Genomic DNA, 27,479 nt, shown 5'->3' with positions numbered 1-27,479 from the left:
CTATTGAAGGCAAGCACTGTTGTTGCTATCCTCAGTACAGTATCTAGCACATTGTAAGCACTTAATAAATGCTTGTTGGTTAATTGCTCTCAGGATATGGAAATCTAGAGGTTAAGGAGACAGAAGAGCCAAGAGTAAGCCTACTGCTCATTGCTTTTGGTTTTTGTTACTCTGTGACTACCATTTTTCCTGGCTTTTTGTTAACTAATATGATTGAAGGCATATTAGAGGGATTACTTTTGGGGAAATTGCATGGTGCTATTGAGAACTCTCTGCTTATCTCTGAATAAATACTTCCATTTTTAAAAACATAGTTTTTTTGGAAGCAGTTTATTTTCCAGATATCCCCCATCTCTCTTTTCTTCCTCTTTTTATTGCTTTAGTGTCATGAGAACTGGAGTAATGGAGTGGAGTGGAGCCCCTGTGGAAGTTTATAGGAGAGTAAGAGCAGGAATCACCTGAGGGGAGAGGCATGGATGGAGGGTGGTCTGTGTCTTGTGGAAGAAGCTCCTGTTACTGTCACAGATCCATTCACTTATCAAATAACTAGTTCTCAAATCTTTACCCATAAATGCTGTGGCAGTTCTTTCGATACTCTTAAGTAATTTTATTATTGAGTCTGTATTTCAAACTATCAGGTAGCAAATTTGTTCTGAAAGATCTCTGACTCTTGAATGTTCAAGTAAAGAAGCTGAGTTAACAGCTTCTAAAGCTTTTAGTATAAGCCTCGCAACCAGTACTGACTTTCCTTTCTCCAGCCCCATATCTGAACCTGAAATTCTTAGAGCCTTGTCTTACAAAGCCCCAAACTGCTTAGTGGGCAAAGCACAGTGAGGAGGAAGAGGAGGAATGGATAGAAAAAAAGCAGTAGTTGAGTAAGGGGGGAAGAAGTTTTGTACCCTGTTAATGAGCATGTTAATGAGATGTTAATGAGCAGTCCACATGAGGCCTGCATGAATACATTGCTGTTAAAGAATAAGAAGGAAAAAGATATTTTTTGTAACCTTTTTTTTTTTCAGTCCAGGAAAGCATTCTTCTACCTTTTTTAATTCTTCCAAATAGAAAACAGAGTAGGTAATTATTTTTGCTTTTTCTTTTCCTTTAAATTAATTTATGCAGTACCTTTTGGAAAATTTAACCTTTCAATCTGACAGCATTCTAGACAACTCTCACTCTTGAGATATTTGTGAATATTTTCTTGATTGTCAGTCCTTTTAGATGGTCTAATAATGGATGAGAACATGATCAATAAGAAGATTGTAAAAAGACTATTTCACTTTACATACCTTAAATAAAAAATGTAACCAAAGTAATACTTTCAGATATGCATAGATGTCTAGGATTTCTGTAACATGATTACTACAATTTAAACAATTGAGTCAGGCTGTCATGTAACTCAGTGTGTGTTTCCTCTCTCAGAATATGCTGTTTAATTTGTTAAGTCAGCTGTTTGTTAGATTAAAAGATTCACTTTCCTAAAAGGAATTGCATAAATTAGTATCATAAGATTTAGTGTTAGAAGAAACTGTTTAGAAAGAATTGTTATAGTTACACCTCCTCATTAATGACAAACATTCAACTATTCTAATTTGGTGAAAGGAGCTTTTTTAAAAAAGTTATAGTACTGATGTCTGACTGCTAACTTTTGAGACTTCCAGTGGATGGTTATTAATTCAGCAAATTCATTTCAGTCAAGAGTTAGTGTTTTAGTTTGTTTTTGTTTTTTGGGTTATATGTTTTTTAGGAGAAAGTAGGGAAGCTTGAGGTTTTATTTCTGGGGAAAAAAACTCACACAATGAAATCTACTTCAGCTAGAGACAGCACCAATAGAGTGATCTAGGTGTTTCCTCTCAACTTTTGTTCTTGCCGAGTAACTAACCCATCTTCTTTTCTGATAGTTCCTTTTTGATAACAAAAACTTTTCCTCCATTCGAAAACTTCCCTTTTTATCCTTGATGCATTAATATTATTGGTATAGAAACTTTTTAGTTTTCAAATAATCAATTATGTATTTTATCTTTTGTAATTGACTTTATCTCTTAATTTTTTACCCATAGCTGTGAGATGTGTATGATTTAATTCTTTTCTATTTTTTTAATAGTGTAAGCTTTAATATTAAGGCCAAACATTCATTTAGAATATATTGTGGAGTAGTGTGTAAGGTGTAGGTCTAAGTCTATTTTCTGCCAGACTGCTTTTCAGTTTTCCCAGCAGTTTTTATCAAATAAGGAATTTTTCCCTAGGCAACTTATGTTTTCCATTTTATCAAACACTGGGTTATTGAGTTCTATTTTTTATAGTATTTTATTTTTTCACATTATATGTAAAGATAGTTTTCAACATTCACTTTTGCATGATTTTGAGTTCCAATTTTTTTCTCCCTCACCTCTCCCTTCCCCAAGATGGCTGGCAGTCTGATATAGGCTATACATGTACAGTCATATTAAACATGTTTCCACATGAGTCATGTGAAAGAAGAATCAGAACAAAAGGAAATAACCATGAGAAAGAAAAAACAAACAAAAAGAGAAAATAGTATACTTCTATCTGTATTCACTCCATAGTTCTTTCTCTTGATGTCGATAGCATTTTCCATCATGAGTCTTTTGGAATTGTCTTAGATCATTGTGTAGCTGAGAAAAGCTAAGTCTGTCAAAGTTGATTGTCTTACAGTGTGGGTGTTAACTGTGCGTAATGTTCTTCTAGTTCTGCTCACTTTACTCAACATCAGTTCATGTAAGTCTTTTTTAAAATTTATTTTAAGTTTTCAACATTGATTTCCACAAAATTTTGTGTTCTAAATTTTCTCCCCATCTCTCCCCTCCACCCACCCCAAAACATCTTGCATTCTGATTGCCCCTTGCACTAGTGTACCTTCCCTTCTAACACCCCTCCCTTCCCTTATCCCATCTTCTCTCTTGTCCTGTAGGGCAAGATAAATGTCTATATCTCATTACTTGTGTTTCTTATTTCCCAGTTGTATGAAAAAACAATTCTCAACATTTGTTCCTAAAACTTTGAATTTCAGCTTCTTTTCCTTTCTATATAGATTCAATATAGATTCAATATAGATGATGTCTAGGCTGTTTTTTCGATCATGGCTTTCAGGTAGGCCCATAATTTTCAAATTGTCTCTCCTGATAAAGAGGGGAGGCGAGAGAAAATCATGAGGTCTACTCTCATCACATTCCACTAAAGGAAAGAACAAAATGCACACTCATTTTGATAGGAAAACCTATCTCACAATACAGGAGAGTGGGGGACAAGGGCACAAGCAGGGTGGGGGGGAGAATAGAGGGGAGGGCATGGGGAGGAGAATGCAATCCGAGGTCGACACTCATGGGGAGGGAAAGGATCATAAGAGAATAGAAGTAATGGGGGACAGGATAGGATGGAGGGAAATATAGTTAGTCCTATACAACACAACTAGTATGGAAATCATTTGCAAAACTACACAGATTTGGCCTATATTGAATTGCTTGTCCTCCAAAGGGAAGGGGTGGAGAGGGAGGGAGGTAAAGAAGTTGGAACTCAAAGTGTTAGGATCAACTGTAATGTTCTTACCACTAGGAAATAAGAAATACAGGTTAAGGGGTAAAGAAAGCTATCTGGCCCTACAGGACAAAAGAGAAGACGGAGACAAGGGCAGAGAGGGAGGATAGAAGAGAGAGCAGATTGGTTACAGGGGCAATTAGAATGCTTGGGTTTGGGGGGGGAGGGGATAAAAGGGGAGAAAATTTGTAACCCAAAACTTTGTGAAAATAAATGTTAAAAGTTAAATAAAAAAAAAAATTGTCTCTCCTGGATCTATTTTCCAGGTCAGTTGTTTTTCCAATGAGATATTTCACATCGCCTTCCATTTGTTCATTCTTTTGGTTTTGTTTTGTAATTTCTTGGTTTCTCATAAAGTCATCAGCTTCCATCTGCTCCATTCTAATTTTTAAAGAACTGTTTTTTTCAATGAGCTTTTGAACCTCCTTCTCCATTTGGCTAATTCTGCTTTTTAAAGCGTTCTTCTCCTCATTGGCCTTTTGGACCTCTTTTGCCAATTGAATTAGCCTATTTTTAAAGATGTCATTTTCTTCAGTATTTTTTTGGTCTCCTTTAGCGAACTGTTGACTCACTTTTCATGGTTTTCTTGCATCTCTCTCATTTTTCTTCCCAATTTTTCCTCCACCTCTCTTACTTGATTTTCACAGTCTTTTTTGAGCTCTTCCTTGGCCTGGACTATTGCATATTTATTTTGGAGGTTTTGGATGCAGAAACTTTTATATCTTCTCCTGATGGTAAACATTGTTCTTCCTCATCCAAAAGAATACCTGTTCACCAGGAAAGTAACCTTCTATAGTCTTATTTTTTTTCCCTTTTTTGGGCATTTTCCCAATAGTTACTTGACTTTTGAGTCCTTTGTCAAGAGTAGGGTATACTCTGGGGACCTGTAAGTTCTCAGTTTCTCCAAGGTGCCACACAATCTCCAAGGTGGCACAATCAAGGGAGAGGAGTTTACTCAGGGTCCTCCAGCTCTGCCATGCCCCAGGACCACCCCAGGACCATGCTCAGGGCTGAGGTTCAGATCAGCTGCTCAGTTCCCCCAGGGGCTTTAATCTGAGCCACTCCAACAATGGACCATGGCTGCTCCTGCGGCCACCATAGTCTCCCACCAGCCACCCACTACCCGCTACTGCTGCTGCTGCTGCTGCTGCTGCTGCTGCTCCTGCTGCTACTACTGCCACCACCATCACCACCTCGGGCCAGGGCCAGGAGAGGACCCTGCTCCCTTCTTGCTCTGGTTGAAAAAAGTCCTCTCACTGACCTTTGGCACCTGTGGCTTAAGGGATCTGTGAACCTCTGCTCCTGCCAGGGACTCTGTCCATGAACCCTGCTCTGGTCCTGTTCCTCCTGGCGCCGCTCTGCCAAGGCTAGGCTAGGCTCCACTCTACATCTGGTGTGACATACCTTTCTCGTTGGCCTTCCAGGACACTCTGGGCTGAAAATGTCCTCTACTCTGTTGTTCTGTGGCTTCTGCTGCTCTAGAATTTGTTGAGAGTCTTTCTTTTCAGGTATTTTATGGGCTGTGAGGGAAGAGCTAGAGTATGTGGGTCTTTCTACTCTACTATCTTGACTCCACCCCCTCATATAAGTCTTTCTAGGTTTTTCTGCCATCTACCTGCTCATCATTTCTTATAAAATAATAGTATTACATCACATTCATATACCATAACTTATTCAGCCATTCCCCAATTAATAGGCATCCCCTCAATTTCCACCCCAAAAAGAGCTGCCATAAATATTATTGTACATGTGTAATTTTCCCATTTTTATGATCTCTTTGGGACACAGATCTAGTAGTGCTATTGCTGAATCAAAGGGTATATATAGCTTTAAAGCCCCTGGGCATAGTTCCAAATTGCTCTCCAGAATGGTTGTATCAGTTCACAACTCCACCAACAATGCATTAGTGCCCCACTTTTCCCACCTCTTCTGCAACATTTATCATTTTCCTTTTCTGTCATATTATCCAATCTGATAGGTTTGAGATGGTACCTCAGAGTTGTTTTAATTTGCATTTTTGAGTTCAGTTTTTCTGAATCTCCCTTGTCTAGTTCTGTTGATCTATTCTTTAACCAATATCAGATAGTTTTGATGACTGCTGCTTTGTAATATAGTTTTAGGTCTGAAAATGCAATGAAAATTCATCCTTTGTTCTTCTTTTCATCATTTCCCTTGTGAATTCTAGATCTTTTTCTTAAATGAATTTTGTTATTTTATCAAGCAGTGTAAAGTATCCCCTTATTAATTTGATTGGTATATTATTAATAGTATAAATTAATTTTGGTAATATTATTTTTATTATATTGTCATGACCTACTACTCATAAGCAATAAATATCCCTCCAGTTACTTAAGTTATTCTTTATTTTTTAAGGAGTGCTTTGTAATTGAATCTATCCCAGTCTTTTGTATGCTTCAGAAGGTTGATCCCTATATAGTTTATATATTTTCAAGTTATTTGGAACAGGATTTTCCTTTCTGTTGTTGCTTCTTGTGTTTTGTTACTATGTAGAAATGCTATTGATTTTTGTGGATTTATTTTGTAGCCTGCAACTTTGCTAGAGTTAATTGTCTCAGTATCTTTGCTATTTCCCTTGGGTTTTCCAATTAAAACATCATATCATCAGGAAACAGGGATAGTTTTATCTCCTGTTTATTTATTTTTATTACTTTAATTTCTTTCTTTTGTATGAATGCTATTGCTTCCAACTTCAGAACTGTATCAAATAGTAGTGAATAGAGCATGCATCTTTGCTTCGCCCCCATATTTATTGGAAAAGTTCTAGTATATCCCTATTGCATATGATGTTTACGTTTAGTTTTATTTTTAAAAAGTTCCTTTAAGTCTATACTTTGTAGGTTTTTTTTTTAAACATAAAAGCATAATATACTTTGTCACAGGCTTTTTTTCCCATCTGTTGGGTTGATCATGTGGTTTTGGATGTTTTGACTTTTTTATATTAATTATGTTGTTTTTCCTAATGTTGAACAAGCCTCGAACCCCTGGCATAAATCCCACTTGATCATGACTTGTTGGATAAATTGCTGTGGTTTTGTAGGATTGTGGTTAAAATTTTTGAGTCAATGTTCATTCTTGATATATTAATCTGTAATTTTCTTTCTCTGTTTATACCTTCCCTGATTCATGTTACTAGGACTACATTTATCTCATAAAAGGATTGTGGTAGGATGCTTTCTTTCCTAATTTTTGAGAATAATTTAAGTTAAGTATGGGTGCTAACTTCTTTAAAAGTCTGATAGGATTCTCCTGTGAATCCATCAGGTCCAGGAGATTTTTTTCCCCTTGATAATTCTTTTATAGCTAGTTCTTTTTCCTTTTCTGAGGTGAGTTTATTTAAGATTTCTATCTGGTTTTCCGGGTATTTTATGTCTTTGAAAATATTCCTCTGTTCCTTTTGCTTTCTCAATTTTGTTAGCATGTAACTGTATAATAGGTTCTAATTATTTTTTCTTGTAGTTTTTCCGTGATTTTACCTTGCTCATAATGCTGTTTTATTGATTTGATTTTCTGCTCTCCTGTTTTTTAAATTAGCTCTTCTTTTGTGATTACCTTAGATTTGTGTATTAGCCAGTTTTAAAAAAATTTTAAAAAGTGCATATTCTGTTCATTATTCTACCCCTTTTCTATTTTGCTAACATGTGATTGTAAAGGTATGTTTCCCCAACCTGAGAACTGTTTTAATTGCATGCTGAAAATTTTGTTATGTTGTTTTATCATTACCATTTTCTTTTACATATTGTTTTTATGATTTGTACTTTGACCTACTCATTATTTACGATTTCATTGTTAAGTCTCCATTTGGGTCTAAATATTTTGTTTGTTGTCTCTAAACCAGTTTCTATTATTGCTTTGTGGTTGGTGAAGGATGCGTTGACTTTGTCTTTTTATATTTGTTTGTGGTATCTCTGTGCCCTAATACATGGTCAATTCTTGTAAAAGTTCCATGTGGTACAGCAGAGACATATATATATATATATACATATATATATATATATATACACACATATATATACACAGGTACATATATATATATATATATATATATATATACATATATACATTATTTTGCTGACCCATTTAGAAGGTTGCCTTAGATCTTTTAACTCTAGTTTCTTCAGAAACTTGTTCAGTTCCACATTTTCCCTTTTGTTTATCTTTCTGTTAGACTTATCCACAACTAATAGAGGGATATTGAAACCTCCTGTCAGTGTTGTGTTACTGTACAAATTTGGATGCTAAGACATTTGAAACTTATAATTTTATAATTGATATTGGTTTTTTGTGTGTAGTTCATTTTAGCATAATATAGTTTCCTTGTTTAGTCTTTTTTATTTTTTGAATCTTTGTTTTTGCTTTGTCTGATAGTATATCAACCCCTGCTGTTTTTTAATTTCGCTTCATGTATAGTAAATTTTCTTCTATCCCTTCATTTTATTTGGTATGACTTTTGCTTTTTAAATGTGTTCCATGAAAACAAGAGATTGTAGGGTTTGTTTTCTTAGCCAACTCATCACTCCTTTTTCTTTTTATTGGATTATTCAGTCACATTTAAATCTATGACTTAGGTTTACATTTTTCTCCATCTGTCTCTAAAATGATTTTTTTAAGCTATGGTTTTTTTATTCTGCTATAAACAGAGTATAATGTCCCTTCAGTTACTTCAGACTTTTATTCCCCTTATGATGGCCGTATTTGGTTCTCCTCCCCAATCCCACATCTTATTTGTTCCCCATTTCATTTTAGGTTTTTGTTCACTAGTTCCTCTGTGCTTTTATCTGCTTATATAATTACTCCTCCCTCTTTTTTTCCTCTCAGTCAAGTAGATACTTCCCCTTTTTCGTCTTTCTTTTAGTTATTTTTGTTCATTAGCTTTTTATTTCATTTTTTGTGCTCTTTTCCAGAAAGAATTTTAATTTCTTCATTATCCATTTTCTCTTTCTAGTCACTTTAGACCCTCATTCTCCAATTTCATGAATCCTATAACTATCTTGTCTCTCTCTTTTATATAGTCAAAGCTTTCAAGGTATCCATTCTAGGCTATACCCTCTAGACCCTTTCTGCTACACTGCCTTGTAGGGCTTAGCTCACAACTTCTCCTTTTCCTTTGTGTGTGAAGTCCTCACCTCCCTTAACCCATTCATCAATGGAACCTCCTCTCATCTACAGAGTAAGGTTTCCTTCCTTCCTTTGCCCTTTTCAGTCTTCTGTTCTCCTTTAGGCCCTTCTGAGACCACAGACATCACCTTCCTCTCATTGCTAACCTTGCTTTGACATGGGTGCATCCCTTACTTCTCTATATCCCTCTGTTTACCTCTCCCTTTCATATTTCCTCTGATGTTATAGTGTCCCACACAAGAAGGGGGAATGGGTAGGTAAGCTTCTGGCCACAATACCCCTCAGTCTCCCTCTTCAGCTGCACTACCAGATTTCTGCCCTCACCCCTGTCTATTGGGCACACTTAGAACGAAGTCTCTTCTCCATCTTCTGTTTTCAATTTGGTTCTTTTGCTGTGTGCATTTTACTCCTCCTGCAGTTTTGTTTTTGGGGGTGTTCAGGAAACAATCTTTTCGGTCTTGTTGTTTTAAAACTAAAAATGCTTGTAAGTCCTTTATAATTGACCATTGATCTTTTGTCCTGTATGGGGAAGCTCAGGCTTGCAGGAAAGGTCACCCTGGACTTTGTCCTGAGCTCCAGTGCTCCTTGGAACACATTATACCATTCCCTCCTCCTTTTTCTAGTGGATACAGAAGTCTTGGGTCATTCAAATGTCCTTCCCTTCGTATTTGAAGGGCTTTCTTCTGATGGCTTGCTGTGAACTAATGAACCACTATTTGTTTGAGAATTTCCAGCCTTGGTTTTTTGTTTTTCTTTTTTCTAGAGATGATCTATGACTTTATTATTGCATTTTCTGTATTCATAAGTTCTGGACAGTTTTCTTCTATTATTTCCTTTAATTTGATGTGAAGATTTTTTATCCTGTCATGATCTTCCAGGCGACCTATAATTCTTATTGTGGGTTGTGTCTATGCATCCTGTCTTCAAGATCTTCATGTATATTTTGCTTATTACATAATGAGTATGTGTTTAGATACCTGAACTCATTTACTAGATATGGAAGCCACATTTCCTTCTGCTCCTGTCTTTCCTGTTGATTTATCTGTTTATATTTCAAGGTCTTTGAGATTTCTTCTTCCTGAGATCTTTGGTGCTTTGGCTTTTTTCTCTTCTATTTTCCTTATTACTCACTGCCTGATCCCCTCCCCTCTGATGGTGGTTTCTCTAGGGGCTGGATCCCAAAATGTCTCAATCTCCTCCCACACTCAGTAATTCACAGTTAACCAACTTAGTTCTGTGTCTGGAGTGACTTTTGGATGGTCAGAAGTGGCCCCAGCTGAGTACTATGCTCTTTCCCTCAGGCTTGGTGGAGTGCTGCACAACTCCTCGCAGACAGGGTTCGCTGTCCTGGTGACTTGTCCCATTCTCTCTGGTCCTCAGTTCTCTGGCCTGGCACCGCCTGTTCAGAGCCTATTTTTCCTCATGCTGGCAGTTCAGAGTTTTATGGGGATAGTGCTTCTGGCTTTTCCTGAAAGGTTGTTGCCAACCCTGCTGTTGAGACCTGAGCAAACTTTAACAACCTGGAGCTGGGGGCTCCAGCATACTGGAAGAAAAGGCAGGGGGGGAAGAAGGTATGGGGGTGGCTTTTGATCGAAGGCTGTATTGAGGCCTTGGGTCTGCTAGTACAGTACAACCTTGCTGCAGGTATTTGGGAGGTCAGGGAGGGTGCCGAGTGACCTTGGTCAGTGTGCATCATTTCCTGGGTTTGGGGTTTTTGTGCTTGTTTTTTTAAACCTTTTGGGTTCTTAGTATCCTAGTCCATGGAAACAGCTGAAGTTACGTTTTCTTTGGCTCATAATTTATGTTTTGGAGAGGTTTGAGAGGTTGGGAGAATTGGAGAAAATGTGTAGTCTGCCTTCTTAATGTTTACGTGACCTGGAAGTCTGCTTCCCCTTTGGAGAGCTTCCTCCACTATACAATTACTTCTGGACATCCTGTTCTTAGGAGTCCCTTGTTTATCTGTATACCTCCCCCTCTCCCTCTCCATTGACCTCTGTGTGGCAATTAATCATCTTTAGTTCTTTAGAGGCAACAATATACTACATCTTACTACCATATAACAACACCAGTAAAGTGTTACTGTTGAAAAGATCTTTTCTTTTCTCTGTTATCACTGTTCCTTTTCACCCTGCCTGCTCACTTTCTGCCCTCTTTTTTCTTACTTGGTTTAATGTATTTGTACAGCAGTATCTTCATGTGTTTGTGTTCAGTTCACAGAGCAAGCATCTCCCAACTTCTACCTCCATTGAATTCTATATTCATAATTCTCAATTAGTAGAAGCCTGTTCTTCCTTTTTTTTCCTGAGGAAATTCCTTTTCTCTCCTATTTCTTCCCTTCTTCCTCATTTTTGCCTTAGAATATTCCTTTTCTTTCTTGTCTTAAAGCAGAACGACACAATAAAAGTATATCCTGTTCTTGGGTTTGTCTTACCTTCCTCTGGACCCTTGGAGACAGAGGTTTTCCGGGTCTTCACTGTCAGCCAGTCCGTGTCTTCTGTCAGGTGCTCACAGTGCTCCATTTTGGAGGCTGGCTTGGGCTGTCTGCATTTTCTTCTCTTTGCACAGTCTTTGTTGGGGCCCCTTTTGGGTCTTGGTGTTTGCTCTTCTCTCTGGCTTCTTGTAAAGCCTTCTGCCAGGTGCTTTCTTCTCCCTGCCATTGACAGCTGAGCCACCTTTTGGTGACATGCAGAGGCAGCTTCTAGAACTTGCTTGTTTTGAAAAGGCGAGGGCTGGGATTTGGATTCGGGTCACTATTACCAGTGCTTGTGATGGCATTCAATCTGCTTGGGAGCTTGCTTGTTCAGAGTGTTGGCTGACTTCAGATCTGTTTACCAGAGCTCTTCACTGGCACGATCCTTCTCACAGGGCTGGAAGATTTCATGACTTGTTCTGGCTTTCTTGGGCTGATCCCATTCCCAGAACTGTTTTACCAGTGCTTTCTCTGTCTGCCTTGGGCAATACCTCTTCTAGCAGATTTCTCTTCATCCCTTTATTTCATTCATTTATTTATTTTTACCGCTCTGGGTTTGATGGGGGAATTTAATTTTCCTTCTCTTCAGTGTATTTGATCATTGCTTTATGCAAGTATTTGTTGGGGTGTCTGGGAGAACCGGACTACTCTACAACCTTTCACCTTGGCCTATCAAGCCAGAAGCTGGATTGTACTATTCAACAAAAAGATTTTCTGCATGTATAATTTTGCCAATGAGTAACATTTCTTGCATTTCTGGTTAACCCTGGTAAAGCCCACCTAAAGCGAGTGAAAATTTTAAAAACATATATTTTGTAACCTCTTTACTAACATTTTATTTACTGTTTTTGCAACAATACTCATCAATTTGCAACAGTTACATTGAAGCTGGGGCCGACAGTCAACTTCATTAAATGTGCTGTGCCATGCTGAAAAAGCAATATGCTCTTGCACAATTTCACTAATAACAGTGGTTTCTTTATTAGGTTTTTAGCGATGGTTTTTCATATGAAAACTTTTTAACCTTTTCTTCAGATCCTTAGTTTCATTCTTATTTATCATTGTCAAATTAATCTGTGTCTGAAAGAAGCAATCATACTCTTAATGGATAGGTCTTAAGAGGCGGTGTGGTGTAGAGGATAGAGTGATGACCCTGGAGTAATTCTAGGTCCCAACTCTGACACATATTAAACCTGAAATTGGACAACTCTAATGTACATTGGTTATGTGATACTGAGCACAAGCCAGTTTACCTCTCTAAGACCAAATTACAGAGAAGGTGCTAATCTGTGATGGTAGAGAGAGTTCCTCACCAGAACTCTGTACCATTTAAATGAGATCCATTAAAAATTAAGTCTTATATTAATTTTTCCTGTAAATACGTAGACATTCTGCCATTCTTTGTGTGTGTCTATTCATATATTTTTTGGTTCTGTCATGTGTTCTCCTTAGCTACAGCTACTGAAGAGCCAGAAAACAAAGTACTTTTGTCTATCTATATATCTATCCATCTATCTGTTCATTCATTTATTCATTTGTTTACCCATTCACTTATTCATTCACTCATTTATCCATCCATTCATTCACTTATCTGTCTGTCTGTCTGTTTATGGTTTGCAACATTCATTTCCACAGATTTTGAGTTCCAAATTTTCTCTCCATCTCTCCCCTCCCCCCACCCCAAAACACTGTGTATTCTGATTACCCCTTCCCCTATTCTGCCTTCCATTTTATCATACCCCTCCTTTCTCTTATCCTCATCTTCTCTCTTTTCTTGTAGGGTAAGATAGATTTCTATACTCCATTACTTGTATTTCTTATTTCCCAGTTGTATGCAAAAACAATTCCCAACATCCATTCCTAAAACTTTGAGTTCCAACTTCTCTCCCTTCCACCCTCCTCACTCATCCTCACTGAGAAGGCAAGCAAATCAATATAGGCTATATTTGTGTAGTTTTGCTAAAGACTTCCATAATAGTCATGTTGTAAAAGACTAACTATATTTTCCCTCCATCCCATCCTGCCCCCTATTTATTCTATTCTCTCTTTTGACCTTGTCCCTCCCCTAAAGTGTTTACTTCTAATTATTCCCTCCTTCCATTTGCCCTCCCTTCTATCATCCCACCCACCCCACTATCCCCTTCTTCCCTATTTTACTGTAGTGTAAGATAGATTTTCATACCAAATTGAGTGTGCATGTTATTCCCTCCTTAAGCCATATGTGATGAGAGTAAGCTTCACTTTTTCCCTCTCACCTCCTCCTTTTCCCCCTCCATTGAAAAAGCTTTTTCTTGCCTCTTTTATGAGAGGTAATTTGCTCCATTCCATTTCTTCCTTTGTCCTCCCAATATGTTCCTCTCTCACCCCTTAATTTTATTTTTTTAAATATCATCCCTTCCTATTCAACTCACTCTGTCCCCTCTTTCTATAAATATATAAAATCCTTCCAACTCCCCAAATACTGAGAAAAAGACTTAAGAGTTACAAATATTTGAATTTTCTCTTTAGCTCTGGTCTTTTCATCAAGAATGCTTGAAAGTCCTCTATTTCATTGAGTGACCATTTTTTTCGCCTGAAGAATTTTACTCAGTTTTGCTGGGTAGGTGATTCTTGGTTTTAATTTTAGTTCCTTTGACTTCTGGAATATCATATTCCAAGCACTGTGACTGCTTAAAGTAGAAGGTGCTAGATCTTGTGTTATCCTGATTGTATTTCCATAATACTTGATTTGTTTCTTTCTGGCTGCTTGCAATATTTTCTCCTTGACCTGGGAACTCTGGAATTTGTCTACAAATATTCCTAGGAGTTTTTCTTTTGGGATATCTTCCAGGAGGTGATCACTGGAGTCTTTCAATGTTTATTTTACCTTCTGGTTCTAGAATATCAGGGCAGTTTTCCTTGTAATTTCATGAAAGATGATGTCTAGGCTGTTTTTTCGATCATGGCTTTCAGGTAGTCCCATAATTTTTAAATTGTCTCTCCTGGATCTATTTTCCAGGTCAGTTGTTTTTCCAGTGAGATATTTCACATCCTCTTCCATTTGTTCATTCTTTTGGTTTTATTTTGTAATTTCTTGGTTTCTTATAAAGCCATTAGCTTCCATCTGCTCCATTCTAATTTTTAAAGAACTATTTTCTTCAGTGAGCTTTTGAACCTCCTTCTCCATTTGGCTAATTCTGCTTTTGAAAGCATTCTTCTCCTCATTGGCCTTTTGGACCTCTTTTTCCATTTGGGTGTTATTTTCTTCAGCATTTTTTTTGGGTCTACTTTAGCAAGCTATTGACTCACTTTTCATGATTTTCTTCCATCACTCCCATTTGTCTTTCCAATTTTTCCTCCACCTCTCTTCCTTGATTTTCAAAATCCTTTTTGAGCTTTCCATGAGCTGAGATCATTGCATATTTTTTTTGGAGTTTTGGATGCAGAAGCCTTGACTTCCCCTGATGGTATGTCTTGTTCTTCCTCATCCATAAGGATGGAAGAAAATACCTTTTTGCCAAGAAAGTAACCTTCTGTAGTCCTATTTTTTTTCCCTTTTGGGGGGCATTTTTCCAGCCAGTTACTTGACTTTTGAGTCCTTTGTCCAGTGCAGTATAGTTCATAGTTCCTCCAAGGTGACACAATCAAGTTTACTCCATTCCTGGCCTGTGCTTTGGTCTGGGAGCAACCTCAAGCTTTTCTGCCCAGAATCTGCAAGTAGGATTCCCTCTTCAGAGCTTCCACCAGCTCTGCCAAACGAGTGCTACTCCTCATCCCAGGACTGCCACTCAGAACTGAGACTCAGATCATTTACTCAATTCCCCCAGGGTCTTTAGGCAGAGGGCTCCAAAAATGAATACTGCTACAGCCTCTGCCACAGCCCATGGCCAGGCCTGTGGCCAGACCCAGCTTCCTTCTCACCCAGGTGAAAGAGCTTTCTCACTGACCTTTGAAGCTGTCTTTGGTGTTTGTGGGTTGAGAAATCTGGGAACCGCAGCTGCTACCTGTGATTCTGTGCCCTGAAGCCTGCTCTGGTCCTGTCCCTGCCATGCTGCATGGCCAAGGCTGGGCTGCTCCACTCTGCTCTGTGCCGGTGGGATAGACCTTTCCTGTTGGCCCTCCAAGCTGTCTTGGGCTGGAAATCTCTTTCACTCTGTTGCTTTGTGGCTTCTGCTTTTCTAGAATTGGGTTAGAGTCATTTTTCACAGGTATTTTATAGGGTGTGAGGGTAGAGCTAGAGCAGGTCTATCCTTCTACTCCACCATCTTGGCTCTGCCCCTCCAGAAAACAAAGTTCTCACCCCCAACTGGTACTATCAGGTGATTTGGTAGATGTGGTTTTATCAGTGGAGCTGTCAGGGACTGTCCAAGTTAAGGAAGGAGTATATTGTACACCTGTGGGATGTCTGGTGCAGAGGTAGAGAAACACCTGGTAGATCATGTTTAAGAAACAGAATGATTCCTGTTTGACTGTGTGTGGGATAACATGACCCCTCCTCTTACTCACATTGACTGCTCAGAGAGGTCTCAAAGTAAAAACAGAAAGTCTTCTTTATTCAGGTCCCTTCTCATTGGCTGAGAAGCATGATCTTACATTGTAGGTGTGAAATCTAACCAATCCCTTTTGAAACTCGGTTCAAATTTCCAGGTTCAAATTTCTTGCTCCAGAACAAAGCCTGCGAAAATACAAGTCATCATATGCAAATTAGGCATTGAAAACATATGCAGATCAGGCGGACCAGAGTGAGGGCTGCAGACTGCATTTGCATATGTAAATTAGGTATTGAGGAGTTAGTGAACCATAGCTAATCATTGATCCTAATGCACTGTATAGCATTATATGGAAATCACCTGACCCTGGAGGAATGCAAACCTGGGCCTAAGGTCCCTTCTGTTCTAGGGAGGAGTCTCATACCCCTGAGAAATCTTCTCTAAATCTGTTCCCATTCAGCTGCATTGTAGTATAGTGGGAAATGACCATTGAGCCTGGAAAGCTAGATCGGGGCCTGGTTTTGTAGGGATTTAAAAGTTAAACAGAGAATGGGAAATCACTGGGCTTGGTTGGGTAGGAGAGAAATGTGGTGAGATCTGCCTTTAAGAAAAATGACTTTGGCAGTAAAGTTGTAGGCTGGACTGGAGTGTGGAGATTCTTGAGGCAGGGAGAACAGGTAGAAGGTTTTGGAATAATGGAGGTGGTAAGAGGTTTGAAGAGCCTTGACTATGGCAGTACTTGAGTAGAGAAAAGGAGTGAGATCTGAGAGGTGCTTTTGAGATAGACACAGAAGGATTTTGCAGTTGACTGTATGTGAAGGTGAGTACTGAATCCAGGATTATATCTTGGTTATGAACCTTTGAGACAGAAAGTATGGTAACAATACTTTTGATAAAAAAGGGAAGTTTGGAATGGGGGAGGGCTTATAGGAAATGATAATGAGTTTGGTTTTTGACATACTAAGTTTAAGTTGTCTTCAGGAAATCCAGTCTGAATGTTCAATAATTTGGTGATGTGAGAATGATGTTCAAGGGATAAACTATGACTGTCTGTATTTTATATACACAGAGATGTATATAATTATTTACCATTGTTTAACACATAATTTAAAGCATTTTTTGGTTGTAACCATTTTGTTATTTAATTTAGAGGATTTCTATCTTTTAAAGACATGTAATACAACCTGATGATACTAATTACGTGGCTAATCTTTTAAGTAAATGATTGGAAGTACCATATCAACATTGTTTGTACTTTATTCTTAAAGAGGACTATGACATCAGGAAGGTGATATCGAGACTTGCAAATGAATTATATTTAAATGAGGGAGGCTGTGCAAAGGCAACGGCCTCACTTTCTCCTCCAGAGTCATTGGGAGTCCAGGGGCAAGTTACTCTTATGATGTGTCTCCTCTCCCATTCATATGGACCTGAATGGAGGAAATGACAAAATCATGCTCATTGAGATCATTATAAATTTATGTTATTTATTCTCAGCTGGCCCTATCCTATTTCTTCTTAGTCAGTTTGTTATCCTAGTCTCCTGAGCGAGTCTTCTAGATTTCATCTCCCCTCCAGCCTTTCCTTCTCAGCCAGTTATCATGAATATTCAATTTCCCATATTTCTCCCAAAAGTCGGGACCACTGACTAAAGGTTCCCCTGTTTTTCCGCCTCTTCCTCATATCAAACATCAGACCACTTTCCTTGCTGTCTCCTCCTTCATTCCTGCCAAAGCTAACAATTCGACATGTATTCTTGATTTTATCCACTCTTGATTTCTTCAGCATATTTTCCCTACTGTTCTCCCTCCTCTGTCTCTTCTGTTCAGGCTCCTCTTAGCCAAGTGGTTCCTTCTTTGTGCCTGTACACAGGCCCATGTCTTCCCTGTTTTTAATGGTGATGCCCTCTAGCTTTGACCCTCATCTCTTTTTTCTTTTGTTGGCTACACTTCTTGAGAAAATGCTCTGCATTTGGTGTTTCCCTTTTCTCTCCCCCTCACTTTCATCAGACCCTCTGCATTCTGGCTTCAGATTTCATCATTTAGTTAAAGCTGTTCTCTTCAAATTATAAGGGATTTACTAATTCTAAAATCTATTCCCCTTTTCTTGGCCCCAGATATCTTAAGTATTTGCACTGTTGATCACCTCATTCTGAATATTTCTTCTCTAGGTTTTTGGTGATACTTATTCTCATCCTGTGTGCCTAAGCTCTCCTTCTTACTGTCCTTTGATGGTTCTCTGCCCACCTCTTGCCCCCTGAACTTGGATTTTCCCCTGTCTCTGTATTGGGCTTTTTTTATTTTCACACTTCTACTGTTGTGCTTGGTGATCTCTTGAGCTTCCATGGATTCAGTTATCAGCAACAATTATGCAGATGATTTCCCCCACTGTATAGGTGAATGAATAAATAAAGCATCTATTAAGCACTTTGTGCAGAACTTTGAGCTAAGAGGGATGTTAATAGAAAAGCAAGTCTCTTTTCTCTCAAGCTTTTACTTTAATGGGGACAATGTTTGAGTTGCAAATTAGATGGAAATGTCCCTTTGTCCTTGGGTGCAATGTCGTTTCTGCTGATAAAGTTGTATCAGTTTCTGATGTTGGGCTATTTGACAGTGCCAACGCCTTTAGGGGCAAGAATTTTATTTTCTGAGTCTTTAGTAGCTGTGCCTGTATCACCTGAAGGAACAGTGGCCAGGCTGCATCACCTTGGGGGTGGCTTCTCAGAATGGTGGCGGAGGGCACTGCTCTGGAATTGCAATTTCCAAGACTCTTGGGTTCAGGCTCCTGAGCTATCTCCATCACAGTCTGAAGGGAGATGAAAGTCAAGATTGGGAAGGTGGTAACTCAGATGGGCTGGCACATGCCTCCTGTCTCCTGCAGGAGGCCTTGTTACTTCTGCCAGACTATCTTGCTTGCCCTATGGGTAGCAATTGGTGGTGATAGATGATCCTTCTCCAGTGGAGAGAGGAAAAAGGCAAGAAGATATTAGTGGAGTTTGACTGTGATAGGCTTGAGGGGATGCTTGTGTCAAAGTTTTGTAAGGATGGGAGTCAGGCCTAGGCATGGCCGTAGGAACAAAGGAACCATTGTGAGGGGGTGAGCCTTGAGGAAGAGAAAGGCTGTCTCTTCATCAGAGACTGGAGCGAAAGAGGAGACAATGAGGGTCTCATTAAGAGATTTAAGTCTAGAATAGGCAAGAAGAAATAATACAGCACAGGGTGCTTCTCTATTTTCTTGGTAAAATAGGAGATAAGGAAGACCCTGTGTTGAAAGGAAATGGGAAGGTGGTAGTGTAGGAAGCTTGAGGAAAAAAGATTGTCTCTGTGGTGTAAGGATTCTGGACCATCTGTTTGGAGCAGGAAGGCCCTCATAGGTCACTGATAAGGCCTTGAAAGGTTAAGAGACCCATTGGCCTTGACTCATTTGAAGAGCAGTAGAGAATTCTTGAGAGTTCTCCAAGAGAGAACCAGGAGCCAGAGGAGGAACCTGAAAGAGGCATGCTCTTTCATGTTCTTACCAACAGAACTACTGGCAGAGAAAGGGAGTTTGGGGCTCTCTTTTGTTATTATAGTCCACTCACAAGAGACTTGGATGGCCACTTCTCTGGTGTATTGTAAGTAGAGATTTGTTTTGGAATCCATTCCAACTCTAAAATTCTGTGACTCTGACAATATGCTTCCTAATGGGCTATTAGTATTTGAACATGCTTTTTAAAAATAAAAATAAGACAAGTTCTTATTAGTAGACTCAATTTTAAGCTATCTTGATTTGAATGAATTTGTCAGGGCTCTTCTTTTTTTCTTAGAAATTGAAAGACATTCTAGCAGTAAAAAATATTATCCACAGGTCTATGCTTCACATAGGTTTTTTTTTTTTTTTAACATGGTATCTGCAAACCATTTAGAGATCTTTCGTTTTTCTCTTTTTATTGTTCTGATTAATTTGTATCTGGACTCATTTTTGACATAGTCAACAGAGACTCAGTAGTAGTTCTCTGAGTAGTATAGTTTTCTTAGAGGTTTAGTTCATAATCTGTCATTTTTCTTATAAGTAGCCTTTGCTTTTTCTCTTTTGTTTACTGATGGAAAAGAAACTTGAACTCTTACAATGTTAATCAGTTATCCATAAATACTTGTTGATTGATCTAGTTTAAAGGTCATTTGAACTAAAGAAAGAACAACCATCAATTATAGTTAAGTGGGAAAAATTGTTTAAAGTTGACAGAAAATCTTTTTTTTTTTTTAACTATATTTTGACAGTGGCTATGGTATATTACATCTAATTTGGTTTTTGGGAGGTTTGGTTTCAACTTAATTTTATTTAACTTGTCTTTTCAGGATTCTGGTGATTCTTATAAACTGGCCAAGATGAATATGGTGAAGAGGATTATGGGCCGGCCTCGCCAGGAAGAGTGCAGCCCACAGGACAATGCTTTAGGACTGATGCACCTTCGACGCCTCTTTACTGAACTCTGCCATCCTCCCCGGCATATGACTCAGAAAGAACAAGAAGAAAAACTTTATATGATGTTACCTGTGTTTAATAGGGTAAGTATAAAACACTAAAAGCAAAGAAAACTAAGAAGCAGAGTGAAGAGGGGCAGAGCATTCCAGGCATATGGGGCAACCAGTGCTGAGGCATGACTGCTGGGGGGGAAGCACCATAGTACATGGAGCACTGAGCCTGTAGCCAAATCTGACCTCAGACACTTCTAGGTGTGTGACCCTAGGCAAGTCACTTCACTCACCTTGTTTGCCTCAGCTTCCTCATATGTAAAATGAGCTGGATAAGGAAATGGCAAACTATTCCACTATCCTTGCAAAGAAAATCCCAAAAGGGGTCATGGAGAATTAGTCAGGACTGAAAAACAAGTAAACAACAAAAGTGCTGAGGCATAGAGATGGGAGAAAATGTTACATTAGAGGAACTACAGTTAGGTAACTCCATGTAGTTGGAATATAAAATATGTGGATGAGAATACAGAGTAGGAAGACTGGAAATAGTGGAAAGGGCCAGGTTAAAAGGAACTTGAAATGCTAAACAGAGAACATTATATTTGATTCTGGAATAAAGAGAAAGGAACTGTAGTTCACTGAACTGAGCAGTGACATGTTCAGAAATACCTTGGCAGCAGAGTGGTGGATAGACTGAAACAGGGAGAGACTTGAGGCAGAGAGACCAGTTGGAATACTATTGCAATGGACCAGGTAAGAGGTGATGAGGCCTTGGATTCCAGTGGTAGCTGTGGGAGCAGAGAGAATTAGTTGTATACAAGAAATGTGGTAAAGGTAGGATGGCTTTGCGATGGATTACATATGTGGGGAGAATGAGAATGAGGAATCAGGGATACCTTGGAACCTGGCTACCTGGGGAGATGTTGGTCCCCTCTGTAGTAACAGGGAAGTTCAGAAGGGAAAATGATTTGGGGTGGAAAATGAGTTCTGTTTTGGACATATTGAATTTAAGAAGGCTTGGGACATCCAGTTACAGGTGTTCCACTAATATTTTTAGGAATTCTGAATGTCCTTTATTCTTTTATAATCTTTGTAAAGTAATTTTTTCTTGTTATATTACCTAAAATTTTCCATTATATCCTTCCCCCACGCAGAGAGCTGTTCCTTATGACAAACTTTTTTTTAAACCAGAGGAAAAAAAATTTAAAAAGCCAAGGAGGAAGGGAAAAGAAATAGTCTGAGAAAATTTGAGATTATTATGCAATATTCCAGACCTCTGGACCTTCTCTCTTCCTCCTCCCTTTGCCCCCTGACACAGAGGAGTGGGAAACATATCTTCTTTCTCTCTATAGGGAACTTTCTTCCTAACAATGTACTTCTTGGGGAATAAGCCTCATCATGGAACCTCTGTGTCAAAGTGTGTGAGCATTTTAGTCACTTTATTAGTATTATTCCAAATTGCTGTCTAAAATGGCCTCACCAGTTCACAGATCCATCAAGGATGCGCTGGTGTGTTTGATTTCCTACAACCCTTCCAACATGGATTATTCCCATCTTTTATTTTTACAGATTTGCTGATTATGAGGTCAAACCTCAAGGTTCTTTTGACTTACGTTTCTCTCATTTTTTTTTTAGTTAGTATTTTATTTTCCTCCAGAACAGTTTTTATTAATTGTTTTTAAAACTTTGAGTTCCAAATTCTTTCCCTTCCTCCCTCCCAACCCCAGCCCCCCAGTTGAGAATGCAAGTAATTTGATACAGGTTATACATATGTAGTCATACAAAACATATGCATAATAGTAATGTTGGGAAAGAAAACAGACACAAAATTCAAGAAAAAGAAAGAAAGTAAAAAAAAAAAGTATGCTTCAATCTGTATTCAGATACCATTAGTTCCCTGTCTGGATACGGAGAGCATTTTTCATCACAAGTCCTTCCAAGCTGTCTTGGATCGTTGTATTCCTGAGCGTAGCTAAGTCATAAGGGCTGATCATCGTACAGTATTGCTGCTACTTTGTAGACGGTACATTCCACTTTGCATCAGCTCACCCAAGTCTTTCCAGGTTTTTCTGAGAGCGTCCTGCTTGTCATTTCTCATATATAATAGTATTCTATCATAATCACTTACCACAACTTGTTCAGCCATTCTCCAGTTGATGAGCATCCCTTCGATTTCTAATTCTTCACCCCCAGAAAAGAGTTGCCATAACTATTTTTGTACGTATAGGTCCTTTTCCTTTTTGTTTTTTATCTCTTTGGGGATACAGACTTAGTATGCATTTGTTTTACGATGATTTCAACTGTTCTTTCTCATAGTTGTTAAAAGTTTGCCCTTCTTTGGAGAATGTTTGTTTCTTTGACCATTTATCTATTTGGGAATGACTTTTGGTTTTACACATTACCTGTTCATTGTTTATATTTGTATCAGCAAGCCTCCCAGCATACACAGGAGGTCCTGTTGTACAAGTTCTTAGATCTGCTTTTCTAAAAGAAAAGCAGCTTTTGAGGAGTCAACAATCTACTTTAATCACATATTCCGACAGAGAAATAAAGACCAACAGACAGGGCTTCTAACTGTCTGACCATAAGCAATACATACATCACAAATCAATAGATCCAGGTGTCTGACCATTACATAGTTACACAGAGAGAGAATTACCAGAGAGAGAAGCAGCAACATCTCGGTTTTCAAAAAGGGGGTTTGAGGGGCTCCTTAATGGCTCCCCAGAGTCTCACGTGGCACATGAACCTTCTTCCAAAGAGTAAGCCCCAAAGCAAAACCTTACCTCAGAGTAAATACATGCTTTTCAGAGCTAGACCCAGTGCCTCATTAGAAATTAACAAAGGTGTGGGCCTTCCTACAAAACCAGCCTCCCCTAATCAAGCCTCCTTTAATGGGCTCCAGGTGAGGCCTGTTAATGGACAGGAAGATCTTTCATTAACACTGCATAAGTCTTGGATACTAAATACTTATCTAAGAAATTTGATAACAGATTTTTTTTTCTATTTTACCTCTTCTCTGCTTTATCTTGAATACATCATTTTGTTCATGCAGAAGCTTTTTAGTTTCATGTAGTCAGAGTTATCTATTTTATCTTTTGTTTGCTTCTGGTCTTTGTGTGGTTAAGAATACCATCTCTTACCATCTCTGAGGTGTATGGCAAGAGAGGATTTCTTGGAAGCTTCTTCAGCCCAGCTGCCTTTTTCTCATACTGGTGAGTTCCTCTCAGAACCTCCAGCTCAGGACGGGCTCAGGCTAGGTAGCCTTTTTTCCTCTCTTGACTTTGCTACTCTGTCTCAGCCATTCTGTCGACTCTTCTGGCCTTCCGTCCCTGCTCAGAACCTCCCTTCGTGAGCCCCACCCAACCATCCTTCATTGCTTTTCTGCTTGTGCATGTGACTATGCTCCTTTTTCCCCATTAGAGGGTAAATTCCTTGAGAGCGAGGAATATCTTTCTTTTTGCTTATATTTACATCTCCCATATTTAGCACAGTGCCTGGAACATAATAAGTGTCTAAAAACCTTATTTAAAAAAGGAAATAAAGAAAAACTTAAATAGCTAAAAGAATATTCAGTTGTTCATGGTTGGGCCATGCCAATATGATAAAAATGACACCGCCACCAAAGTAAATTCACTACTTTAATGCTATATCAAAGCATCAAAGGGCTACTTTACAGAATTCAGTAGAATAATAGATTTTATTTGGAGGAACAAAAAGTCTAGACTATTGAGAGAAATGAAAAAAGGATAGCACTTTCAGACCTCAAGCTGTATTACACAGCAAAAAAACCATTTTATACTGATTTTATAACAGAAAAGTAGATCAGTGGAATACACTAAACAAGGGAGACTCAGAAATAGTGAAACTCAATAACCTAGTGTTTGATAAAATTGGAGACATAAATAACTTAGTAAAGAACTATTAAGGGGCAATTATTTATCAAAGGAACTCCCTAACTGCTTTGGTAAGTTCATGACAACTCACTGTAGCTTTGGGAATTTCCAGTATTGTGCTCTGGTGTACCACTACTGCATTGCAGGTTTATTCCTTTTATCTCCATCTTTTCCCCGGCACTGAGTTTGTTCTTGCCTTCTAATTGGTCTCCTTGCCTTAGGATTCTTCCCTTACCACTTTGCCCTTCACAATGATGGCAAGTGATGTTCCTGAAGCATAGGTCTGACCAGATCACCCCATCCCCATCCCATCTCTGTTAGACAACCCCCAATAGTTCCCTAGCACCTCTAGGATCAAATATAAATCTTACTTTTGAGCATTAAAATCTCTTTACAGCCTAGACCTTTCCTATTTTTCTAGCCTTCTTACATGTTACTCCCTTTTGTGAACTCTACAGTCTAGTTCTGCTGTCTATTCCTTCATTTAATTTCATTTCTAGACTATAGTTTAGTCCTTACCACCCACCAACTTTCTGCTTGGTTTCAATTCCAGGAACATCATTCTTCCTCCAAGGATAAACTCATCACCAGAAATCTTATTAACTGCTCTGTATCCTCAGTTGCCTCCCCCCTCTGATGGAAAGACTAGAAGGTGGATTAAAAAAGTCCTCCTAAAGTCTTCCTTTGTAGAGGGCTCAAAATTTCCAGTTAACTTTTCATTTCTCTTTGACTTCTGTGCTTGGTTTTTGATAGTGAACACCCTCTAGAAGTTCACTCCCCCACCTTTTACAGCTTCCATTTGTGTTTTGTCTTTCCCTTATTAGGTAGTAGACACTTAAGAACAAAGACTGTCTTCCTTTTTCTTAATTTTGTATCTCCAGTGCTTAATGGTGCCTGGCACATACAAGGTACTTAACAAATATCTATTGATTCTTGACTGTTTTGTAAGAACTGTTGAGAAAACTGGATCTGAATCAGGTAGAAAGTAATGATATGGTCAGTTATGCTTCTGCTTTTCCTAATATTGAACCAGCCCTGCATTGCTAGTATAAATCTCACCTGGTCATAGTGTATGATCTTTGTGGTATATTATTATAATTTCTTTGCTAGCATTTTATTTAAATTTTTTGCATGAATATTCAGTAAGAAAATTGGTTTATAGTTTTCTTTCTCTGTTTTCATTCTCCCTGCTTCAGGTATCAAAAACATTTGTGTCAAAAGGAATTTGGTATGATTTCTTTCTCTGTTTTTTTTTTTTTTCAGATAGTTTATATAGTATTGGGATTAATTGTTCTTTAACTGTTTGGTAGAATTCACTTACAAATTCATATGGTCCTGAAGATTTTTTCTTAGGGAGCTCATTTATGGCTTGTTCAATTTCTTTTTTTAAAATAGGGTTACTTAAGTGTTCTATTTTCTCTTCTGTTAATCTGGGGGTGTAAATGTTCATCCATTTTCCATTAGATTATCAGGTTTTTTTTTTAATATTGGGGAAATAGATCCTAATAACTGCTTAAATTTCATCTTCATTGGTGCTTAATTCACCATTTTCATTTTTGAGATTTTGTTTCTTTGATATGTTCTTTGACATTCATTCTTTAGGATTAGATTATTTACTTTCCATTTAATTTAATCTCTGTTTCCATAGCCCTTTATTGGATTTATTTTTTTTTTTGATTACCATATTAAAAGGTGCATTTAATGTTTCTACTTTTCCATGTGAGGTTTTTAATGTCTTAATACTTGCTCAGTTTTTGTGAAGGTATCATGCGTGGCTGAGAGAAACTTTCTATTTCCATTCATTTTTCTTCAGAAAATTTTTCTTTTCTTTTCTTTTTCTCCTTCTTAATGTCTTTCTTATTTATTTCATGGTTAGATTTATCCAACTATGAGAGGGAAAAGTTGAAGTATCCCTTTAGTATTGTTTTACTTGCTGGTTCCTGTTGTGATTCATTTAATTTTCCTTTAAGACTGTATACTTTGCCATTTGGTGCATATATGTTTACTATTAATATGACTTAATTGTCTGTCTTGCCTTTTAGCAAGATGTAGTTTCCTTGCTTATGTCTTTTGATTATGTCTATTTTTGCTTTTGCTTTCTATGAGATCATGATTTTGCTACCTCTGCCTTTTTTCTTTCAAATGAATCGTAATAAATTTTGCTCCAGTCCCTTATTTTAACTCTGTCGGTCTCTCTGTTCCAAGTTTGTTTCTTGTAAACAACATGTTTGCACCTATGTAAACAACATAGAATGCTTCCATTTTATGGGTTATTTCATCCCATTCATATTTGCGATTTCTTTTGTTCATCTTTCCCTCTTTTTTATATCCTGTCCCTCCTCTAAAATCTGTGTTGTTTCTTACCACTGCCTTTCGTTATCTATCACTGTTATCTCATTTTCTTATCCCCTTCTCCTCCTATTTTCTTGTTGGGTAAGATAAATTTCTATACCAGTTGAGTGTGTATGTAGATATTCCCTCTTTGAATCCAGATGAGAATGAGGTTCGAGTATTTGCCCATTACCCCCCCTTTGCCCATTTTTCCTTCCATTATAAAAGCTCTGACTTGTGTCCTTTTTTTATGTGAGATACTTTTCCCCATTCTTCTCCCTTCTTCCTTTTCCCAGGGTGTCCCTCTTTCTGGGTCATCCATTTTTTTTTCTTTTTACATTATCCCAATATAACTGACTCACTTCATTTCTCTCTGCCTATGTAGAATCCTTCTAACTTCCCTAATAATGATAGAGTTCTTAGAAGTTACATGTATCATCTTTCTGTATAGTGAGGTACAAAGTTTTAATGTATTGAGTGCCTTATGGTTTTTCTTTAATATTTATTTTTTATGCTTTTTTTGACTATTGTAAAGACAAATTTTCTATTCAGTTCTGATCTTTTTATCTGTAATGCTTAAAAGTTCTCGACTTCATTAAGTATCCATTTTTTCCCCCTTGAAAGGTTATACTCAATTTTGCTGGGTAAGTAATGGGTCCGGTGGGTGGTAATCCTAGCTCCTTTGCCTTTTGAAATATAATCTTCCAAGCTTTCTCTGCTTCTTTGATATGGTAGCAGATAAATCTTGTATGATCCTGACTAGGGCTCCATGATCTTTTAATGGTTTCTTTCTGGCTGCTTGAAACTTTTTTAACTGGGTGCTCTGGAATTTAGCTATAATATTCCTGAGAGTTTTCATTGTGGGATCTCTTTCAGGTGTTGATAGGTAGATTCTTTCCATTTTTATTTTACTCTATGGTTTTAGGATATCAGGACAGTTTTCCTCAATAATTTCTTGAATAGGATGTCTGAGTTCTTTCTTTGATCATGATTTTCAGGTAGACCAATAAAATTCTTAAGTTCTCTCTCCTGGATCTGTTTTGTAGGTCAGTTATTTTTCTAATGAGATATTTCACATTTTCTTCTAATTTTTTATTTTGTTTGATTTTTTTCTTGGTATCTCGTGGAGTCATTATCTTCCACTTGCCCAGTTCTAATTTGTAAGTTACTA

The 27,479-nt window shown here is 38.0% G+C and overlaps 1 protein-coding gene across 8 annotated transcripts in view; it reads left to right on the top strand.

Moving 5' to 3' along the window:
• The window catches only part of WDFY3 (WD repeat and FYVE domain containing 3), a 324,335-nt gene that overhangs the window by 51,187 nt on the left and 245,669 nt on the right, over nt 1-27,479 (top strand). For all 8 annotated transcript variants that reach the window (XM_072622967.1, XM_072622964.1, XM_072622965.1 and 5 more), the window contains exon 2: nt 19,965-20,174. In XM_072622967.1, coding sequence (XP_072479068.1) covers nt 19,995-20,174 — 180 coding nt within the window. In that variant the 5' untranslated portion in view covers nt 19,965-19,994. The remainder of the gene's footprint in view (nt 1-19,964; nt 20,175-27,479) is intronic.

Source organism: Notamacropus eugenii, chromosome 7, assembly GCF_028372415.1.
Source record: "Notamacropus eugenii isolate mMacEug1 chromosome 7, mMacEug1.pri_v2, whole genome shotgun sequence".
In the NCBI taxonomy this organism is placed as follows: Eukaryota; Metazoa; Chordata; class Mammalia; order Diprotodontia; family Macropodidae; genus Notamacropus; species Notamacropus eugenii.
This window is presented reverse-complemented; position numbering and strand designations above follow the sequence as displayed.